At 46.3% G+C, this 9,283-nt stretch overlaps 1 protein-coding gene across 1 annotated transcript; it reads right to left on the reverse strand.

Annotated features, from left to right (window-relative positions):
- Window positions 1-6,069: 6,069 nt before the first annotated feature.
- On the reverse strand, window positions 6,070-8,023 carry LOC117836943 (probable transmembrane ascorbate ferrireductase 3). The gene is made up of 3 exons (XM_034716474.2): window positions 7,562-8,023; window positions 7,307-7,355; window positions 6,070-6,750 (listed from the first exon to the last, which is right to left on the reverse strand). The coding sequence occupies exons 1-3, from the start codon at window positions 7,727-7,729 to the stop codon at window positions 6,293-6,295; spliced, it is 675 nt and encodes a 224-aa protein (XP_034572365.1). The 5' UTR covers window positions 7,730-8,023; the 3' UTR covers window positions 6,070-6,292.
- Between the last annotated feature and the right edge of the window lie 1,260 nt (window positions 8,024-9,283).

Consider the following 9,283-nt stretch of genomic DNA (forward strand, 5'->3'; position numbering starts at 1 on the left):
ACCAAAATTACAGCGGGTAATGGAGCACGTACAAATTTCTGGAAAGACAGATGGCTTCATGGACGGGCACCCAAAGACATAGCGCCAGAATGCCACATCCTGTCCTCGCGAAAGAACCACACAGTAGCAGCAGCTTTACCATCCAGAAAATGGATGCAAGGGTTACGCCGTCTATCCAGAGACAGCACTCAGGCAATACATTGAGCTATGGACCCAACTCAATCAGTTTCAGCTAACGGATCAGGAGGACAGTATCATTTGGAGGTTCACTGCAGATGGTCAGTACTCGGCTACGTCGGCATATGCTGTCCAATTCATAGGGACCTTTGCTGATGAACGCTGGAACATGATTTGGAAAGCCAAAGTAGAAAGTAAATGCCGTTTCTTCGCATGGCTACTGTTGCAGCTCAGGTTACCAACCTCTGATCGCATAATCCGATGAGGAGGTCAAGCCCAACCAATCTGTAAGCTTTGCCACACCAGAGAAGAATCCATACATGCACATGATGGCTAAATGTTCCTATGCAACTGAACTCTGGCTGAAGATTGCACAATGAAGCAATTTCACACTCCCTGCAAATGGCCATCGAACAACTGCAAACTGGTGGGTTTCTATGGTTCAGGCAGGGGGGTCTTCCTGGGAACTGCACTTACAGGTACTCATCTACACTGCCTGGAACCTATGGAAGGAACGCTGACGTCGGGTCTTCGACAATAAAGCACTGAACTCAAGACAACTACTTAACATCATCAAGAAGGACATCATCGCCTATCGGGTTGCTAACTCTAATGTGGCTGCAAACGACACAGGCAATTGAGGCCGTCAATGTGAAGTGCACATGATCCTCTATGGATTCATGATGCTATTAGAGTTGTTGATTTCCTTTCAGTAGTTTTGCTTTTCTTCTAGTTCACCCTGATCAACTGCCAGGACTGTACATAACACCATGCTTCTCTAAGGCAGAGCACCCGACTTTTTTTTATTTTAGCCATTTTCACGAAAAAATTTCACGAATAGGCTCCTGACGGAACTAATTTCAAAAATAGACCCTTACCTTGGCGCCAAGCTACAACGTCTTGGCACCAGCCTCCATGGCGCCAAGGTCCTCACCGTGGCGTGGCCACGTGGCGTGGCGTGACTTACGTGACGAGCGGGTGGCATAGTGGCAGCAGCTAGGTATCGCAACTTTGATATCGAGAGCATGATACCTCATGAGTTCAGTGTAGACACGCTTGTGCGCACATGGAGCCCCCGCTTCGTGACTTTTCGGGATCCTAGAGAGTGGCCTCCATATGATGGGCCAAAATACATTGCGAATCCAGCTTACCGTTGGAACAAGCGTGGATCAAGGAAGAGGACGAGGCACAACATGACTATGGATCAGGTATCCGGAAGAACGAGGCGTGGTAGAGCAACACCATTTCTTACTGACCCCGAACAGAACGAGTGCGACAAGTGCGGTAAATTGGGCCATAATTCACGCACTTGCCATTAGCAGATTAGTGAGGTGTAACTAATGGTTCTTTTCGTTACTTCATGTGTGTCTTCTTCATTCAATTAATTATGTGTCTTAATTTATGATTGTAATAGTATCATTTGCTTGTACATCTCTAACTTTATATTTATTTTATTTGTCATTGACTTTTTGTAGGACGGCGCAATTCCACCTACTCGACCAGGCATACGACCAGACCCATCGAGGATGTCTCATAGGGGGAGGTAATAATCTACACTTGATGATCTAATTTGTTTAAGCGTACACATCTTGTTCCTCAAATAACGTCAGACTCTGTTTGTTTGCATACAGGTCCTTCTGCTCCTACATTCTAGAACCCACGATGGGTTTTTGGCGCTGCAGTACGACGACCGCTACACTCCTTTCCTACAGATGGCGGGCCTACATGTCATCTCATTTTAGGTTCGTCGTGGGTTGCCCAAGCTCAACTCAGCGGTCATAACTGCGTTGGTTGACAGGTATTATCTTGCTTCTATTGCCTCCGTTCATGTTCAATTTTTTATGTCCGTACATGTTTGACAAGTATTATTTGTGTAAAATGTAGGTGGCGGCCTGAGACTCACAGCTTTCACCTGCCATTCGGAGAGATAATAGTGACCCTACAGGACTGTCACAAGATGCTGGGTCTGTCGATTTGCGGCTGGGCAGTGACTAGGCCGTGCGTCTCAGAGGGTTGGAGAGCACGAGTTGCGGCCTTCCTTGGTCATGAGGTTGAGGATCAAGGGGCTTGCACATCTGGAGTGCTAATCTCCTGGCTACGGGAACACTTCGGACATTGCCCCCAGGACGCGGATGCGGAGACAATTGGGCACTACTGCAGGGCGTGGATCCTGCATTTGTTTGCCTGCGTTCTTTTCCCAGACGCTACAGGTGACACTGCATCTTGGATGTGGATCCACTGCCTCACTGACTGGCAGCAGGCGGGTCAGTACAGTTGGGGCTCAGTTGCGCTGTGTTTCCTTTACCGGCAGTTATGCGAGGCGTGCCGTCGGACTTCAGCCTCGGCGTCAATTGGTGGGTGCGTGTACCTATTGTAGTTATGGATGTGGGCCCGTCTACCAGTTGGTCATCCTGAGGTTATGGGTCATCGACCGTGGTTCCCAGGTCAGCAACAGAGACGGCAACCGACATGGGCATACCTTTGGGATCAAGTTAAGGTTGGCCACACGAGGTTGGAGCGGGTGTACCTAGATTACATCAACGAGCTAGACACGCTCACGGCTTATAGTGTAAGTAAATTTTTTTTGTAATACTGCTTTGTATTGCTTTAGTATAACAACTAACATCTTGTTTTGACATGTTGCAGGTAGATTGGTAGTCGTACGAAGGAGATGACGCACTTCCTTTTGCTGTGAGCGTCATGTGTGCGAGCAACGACGATTTATACAGGATGAAGTGTCCTTTGATATGTTTCTATGCTGTCGAGTTCCAAATGCCTGATCGAGTAGCACGTTAGTTTGGGATAAGGCAGATTTAGCCAACACCTGCGATCTCGAGTAGCGTAGAGTTACACCAGTAGGTGTTTTGCTATTTCAATTATCTCGTGATGGTCCATTACCATTAAGTCAATTTTGCCAACTAATAACATCTAACGTGACGTGTAGGGTGGATCGTAAGAAGAAGCGGAAGGTCTATGAGTGGCACCCATTTCACCAGGCTTACATTGAGGAATGGGAGCAGTTCCACGACCACGTGGACGAGAACGACGACCCGCACACAAACAGTGAGTATAGGCAATACCAGACTTGGTACCAAGGTGCGACGCGTCACAGGTTGAGGGTACAATGTACACAAGATGACTGACATCCACTCGTCCGACGATGAAGACACGGTGTATGACCAAAGTACTCGTGCATGAAGACAGGTGGAGACAGGACCAATCCTGGATAGAATGGTAAGACAATTACCTTACTTTTCTATGTTAAAGTTACTTAGTGATTTAGTGAGTTAGTTAGATAATAACTTAGTGACATTCTTCATTTCTTGGTGTAACATCTAAATTGCCTTAGTGACTTACTGACTTAATCATTTAGTGGTTTAGTGACTTAGTGACTTAGTAGGTAAGTAAGTTAGTGACTTAATCATTTAGTGGTTTAGTGAGTTAGTGACTTAGTAACTTTGTGACTTAATCATTTAGTGGTTTAGTGACTTAGTGACTTCATCATGTAATTGTTTAGTCACTTAGTGAGTAAGTGACTTGAGACATAGTGACTTTGTGGTTCAATTATTTTGGAAATTTGTTGCAGGGCCGTACGCTCCAAAGCTCGGTTAGAGATATTGAGCATTTCTGTCCTAGAGTTACGGATCCCGAGACGCGAAGTTTTCTAGACATAAGAATCAAATTATTCTTTCAAATACTTTGTTAATACGTTACATTCTTTCATTTAACTAGTTTTTTCACAACAGCGACCGTCAAGTCAGCTTCGCCGTGTGGCCGCTTGTTGTGGTTGCACGATTGCCACGACGCTAGACGTGCATGTTCTATCCCCACGCGAAGGAGAAGTTGGTTCGTCTAAGCAAGGCCCGTCAGGGTCCAAAGCAATTGTGTCCGAGAATGAGGATGACGACGATGACGACGATGACGACCAGAGGCCCGAGGAGCTTGACCTGTCTCAGCTCCACGACACTCCCTCAACTCAGCCTACACAGGTTGTAGGCACTAGACTACATCGCCCACGTTCTCCTTACACTCCAGGCACCAACGCCCTTGGTCACAAGGGTAAAGGTAAGACTAGGAGGCAGTGAGGAATTTGTGTACATGAACTTTCATTATTTGACTATTTTGTATATGGACTTTCATTATTTGACTATTGTGTGCATGAACTATTGGGGACTTTTATTATGAACTTTATGAACGTTCATTGTTAACTATTCTGTACTTTCGTTGTGAACTATTGTGTATATGGACTTTCGTTGTGAACTATTGCGAATTTTTATTATGAACATGCCATATGCTTGTATATTTGTATTTATGTTAACTATTCATCTCATAATTTTGTATGGATTGCATCAAAAAATAGGGAAAATTCTGCCAAAATTTAACTAAGAAGTACCCTTTTCATTTTCTGCGAAAAATTCACTATAGAGTACAACTTCGAAGTGCAATATGTCACAAAATAAACCTAGATCGTCTACCACTTCCATGCCCATACTTAAAGTGCATCATTACATGACAACATAATAAAAGTCTCACAATAGACAATATTATTCATAAATAAATCATAGAACTAGAAACTAATTATGACTACTGAGTGCAACGAGGCCACTTTCCCTTCCTCAAGGTATCAGGATTCTCCTGAATCGCTGCTCTTGCTCGGCACGCACGCTCAAGCTTCCTCTCCCTGTCTTCCCTTTCTACAGCAACACGCCTCCTTTCCTCCTCTTCCTTGTGCTCCTTTTCTGCAGCCTCCTCTCTGAGCCTCTTCTCCATCATCTCCTTCCTCTCTGCATCCCAGTGCAACATATCCTCCATCTCCTTCTTGTCTTCAGGATTGATCTCAGTGTTGATCTACTACTCAAAATCATAGAGCGGTGGAGGAGTCTGCAACAAATGCAATTTTTAGAAAACAAAAAAAATATGGAAAATAATTTTAACACAACAACAATTCCTTACCAACTTGTTAATGCAGTGCTGACGAAGTGTAGGTTCAAACGTAAAGTTGGAACACATCCAATGCCTCTGCCTATACGTGTTATGTTCATCGGACTTGGCTACCTTGCAAGGATCGCCACAAAAACACATAGGCACTGGAACACCACTAGGCAGAGGCAATGAATCGAAGGCATTTTCGGTCAGCTTGGCGCCATAACTGCAATTTAGTTTATTTCGTTGTAAGAACCGAACACACTTAACAATAAACCTACAATTAAGGTTTTTCATTTGATCCACAACAATGAGCACATAACATAACTACGTGCGCTGGGGTTACCTTGGTTTCCTAGCTTTTCCACGCCTCGGCATCCTACAGTTGCATGAAACCCTAAGTAAAAAAATGCAACTAATATATAGTGAATCGATGTGAAAAAAAGCTACGAGGGAGAGAGGATACCTTGCTCTTCAAGATTCACGGATCAAATGAAAGTTTCTTAGGCTAAAATACCGATTCGTGATATAGGACGAAGTGGGGAGAGTAAAAACCCAAGAGGGAGGAGAAAGCGGAGGAGAAAGGTTCGGCCAGGAAGAAGGTGTGCAGGCCTTATGTATGAGGCCTGGCGCCAAGCCTCCGCCACGTCAGCTGCTTGGTCAGCGGCGACGGCTCGACCTTGGCGCCATGGAGGTTGGCGTTAAGATAAGGGTTCATTTTTGGAATTAGTTCCTGGCTGGCTATATGTGAAAAATTTTCAGAAAAGGGCTAAAATAAAAAAAAAAGTCGGGGCTGAGCACCTGCCGTAATTGCTAAAAAAAATTCTTCCTACTTGGGCTTAGAATATTATTCTTAGCCCATTGGGTTGTTACGTGGTTAAGTGCTTCCCTGGGCCGCAAGATTACTGTACTGTATCGGTCCATCAATTCGGTCCGTTTTGGAAGTTTAAAGCTGAAGCAACAAAGAAATGAGGCCCAATAAACAATTAGGAATGACAAATCCAAGGTGCATTTTTTGAAGCTCGATGAAGGCAGGCAAGGCATCGAGCACAAATGTCCCAGAAAAACTCACACGGTATGCACACACCGCTACCATACGCAGACCACCCAAACCAACTTCGCATGTAGTTACAACGGAACACCATTCGTGTCATCCATGGTGAAAAACGCCGCAGACCGACCAAACAAACGCCTACGAGAAGGCATTGCGCATCGCGACGGCGGAGGCGACGGCGACCCCGTAGAGGAGGATGAAGATGCCCGTGACGTTGATGAGCTTCATCTCGGCAGCGGACGCGGCGGCGGCGCTCTTCTCCACGAGCCCCGTCTGGGCCGCGCACACGGCGAGCATGAAGATGGCCAGCCCGGCCATGACGTGCGCGGGCTTCGCCGCGTTGCGGGTGCGCTCGTGCGCCGCGGGGAGCCAAAAGGTGACGAAGCCGAAGAGCCACTGCAGGCCGAAGAGTGCGATGGCGGTGATGCCCAGCCACGAGTGGAGGCTCATCAGGTCCGGAACCACGGCCGCGGCGTGGAACTTGAACGCCGCGTACACGCCGAAGATGCCCAGGATGAGGCCCACCAGGTGGATCATCATGTGCGCCATCTTCTGCGTCCGGTGGTCCATCGGGATCGTCGAGTACGCCAGGATGGCTGCAAATTTGAATTCACATTTTTCAGTTCAAACCTCACAGAAAGAAATTAAACTACAAGAATCATGGTCAGTTTCAATCTTCGTCTGAGAACAATCATGGATTCATGGTACAGCTGCAGCACTGATCGAAAGCTTGGCAGGAAAACGTAGCGATCAGAATGGTCATTATCGGAAAATCCGACATGCTAAGACACGCACCAAACACACTGATTGTCACTTAACGATGAGCTGCTCCGGTGCTTTTGCGGCCACCAAACCCCCTACTAGTACTAAGCTACCTATCATCTGCAGGTCCAAAGTGCAGTGAACTAGTGATCACCTTCTTCTTCACACTAAATTCCAAAGGGAATGGTGGCCCATTTCGACAAAGACAACTACTGCATCTTGTCATCTTCAAACTTCAGGGGCTTTCGGCAGTGATTCTGCTGAGCCGTCGCATCGAACAAACAGACGCGTATGTTTAAGCCTCTAAAGTTGAATTGTAGGACAATTCGTATGCGCAATACTCATATGATTTGCTTTGGAGAAATTATATTAGGTTGGAGTCGGACATACCTTCTCCAATAAGAAGTATGAACCCCCAGGACATCACAAACGGATGAACCTGCAAAAGGAGTCCACCACAAGATTAATCCATGATCATACAAATGCAGAAACTAGTACGTGCAACAACCCTTCACGATTACCAAGGAAAATTGTGTTGTGCGAATATTTCGTTCGATTAATTGGAAGACGGTCATCACCTACTCGATCGTATCAAGAACTGAACAGAGAGGAGAACGCGAAGAGAGGAAAGAAACCACAACGTACATTGAAGATCTGCTCGGGGTCCTCTGACTGTATGTTGATGCCGCCCCGGTAGTGCAGCAGCCAGACGAGCATGAGCACGGCGGTGGTCAGGAACAGCACGTGCGCGAGCATGGCCACGCGCGAGGCCACGATGGAGTGGTGGTGCCCCCCGAATATCTCGTGCGCCATGGCTAGCCGCCGCCTGCTTCAACCTAGCTAGCTAGCTCCCCGCCGCCGGCAAAGAAGGAGACGCGATCGAGTTGCGACTCCCAAGCTGCCAAGCAGCAGCGCGACGAGGCGGGCAGGCGGCGGGTGGGAACGAAGCTGTTGGGGCTAGCTCTTTTGACCGGTGGTTGAAGCGTTTTGCATGGGAGCGCTGGGGTTTTAACGACCCCGCGCGGCCGGCGTGCCTGGCTCGGGAATCTGAGGTTACACTGGGAAGGTGGTCTTGGGTTTGGTATATTACCGAGCCGGATGTTTAAGCAAGGCATCGACCTATATGCACAACATCCTCCTGGCTTTGCGAGGGAGCAAGTAATCTCGGAGAATGTTCAGACCTTACACATGGCCACTAGCCAGAACATTATTACTGCGCCAGGGACCCGCCCGGCTGAGGAATTGAAGGAAAGTGACAAAAAAGTGTCAATATATTCACTTCTTTTGGCTTTTGGCCTTAGCATCTAAAGCAGAGGTAAAGAGGCTATCCTTTTATTCGTAGAAAAGGTAGTGATCATGCCTGCGAGATTGCATCGTATATACTCCTTTTTTTTATACTTTTCTGAATGGGGTACTGGGACTTTTATTACTCAAACAAACGGCACACTTTCTATGTTCTTAAATGGTATATGATATTTGTCTGTCCTAAACATCGTATACTCCCTCCGTCCTAAATTATAGGTGATTTTGGCTTTTCTAAATTTATAGATATTATTAATATCTAGACATAGGGTATATCTAAGTGCATAACAAAATGTATATAAATCTAAAAAAACTCAAAACAACCTATAATTTGGAACGGAACACACACCCTTCTTCCAAACGCCCCCGCGTTGCTCCTCCCTTTTTCTTTTTCCTGCCTATGGCCTCTTAGGACTGTAGTCTTGTATTTTTCTGCTATATCAATAGAAACTCGCACTACCTCGTGCGGTTTGTTAAAAAAATATAATTTAAAACGGATGGAATATTTAATAACGGAGGTAGCAGCTCTTTGTTATAATTTTGAGCAACGTGTACGCGAAGTGACACATCTCAGCATCACGATTCACGAACCTCCAAATTGGACCCTAATCTGGCTAGCTCATGGGCAGCCATGTTACGCGATCGACTACCAAAAGAAATGGAGCATGAAATAAATTCAGAGGACCTGTTCGTTCAAAAAAAATATTTTTTCGTTCAAAAAAAAATTCAGAGGACCTTCTACTCTTAGCTTCCTGGATCACCGCCGCGAAGGCGCGAACAAGCTCTGTACTGTCAGGGCTGTTTCTCAATCTCAAAACGAGGGCTGTTTCTCTGTTCTGCTCGCGAACAAAAAAACATGGACAGTAGCAATTTCATATGGGCCTGCATCCGATAAATTTCCTTGCATGGGCTCATTCATCACCTGCTATCATGTGATGAGCTAGGCCGCCGACTCTAGGATTGGAAAAAACGGATTCCTATGCAAATGGGCCGACTCCACGGTAGATCGGCCTTGTTTATGGGCTCCCATGAAACAACCCTGAAGGATCTCTGCCCATTTTGATA

This window comes from Setaria viridis, chromosome 9, assembly GCF_005286985.2.
Source record: "Setaria viridis chromosome 9, Setaria_viridis_v4.0, whole genome shotgun sequence".
In the NCBI taxonomy this organism is placed as follows: Eukaryota; Viridiplantae; Streptophyta; class Magnoliopsida; order Poales; family Poaceae; genus Setaria; species Setaria viridis.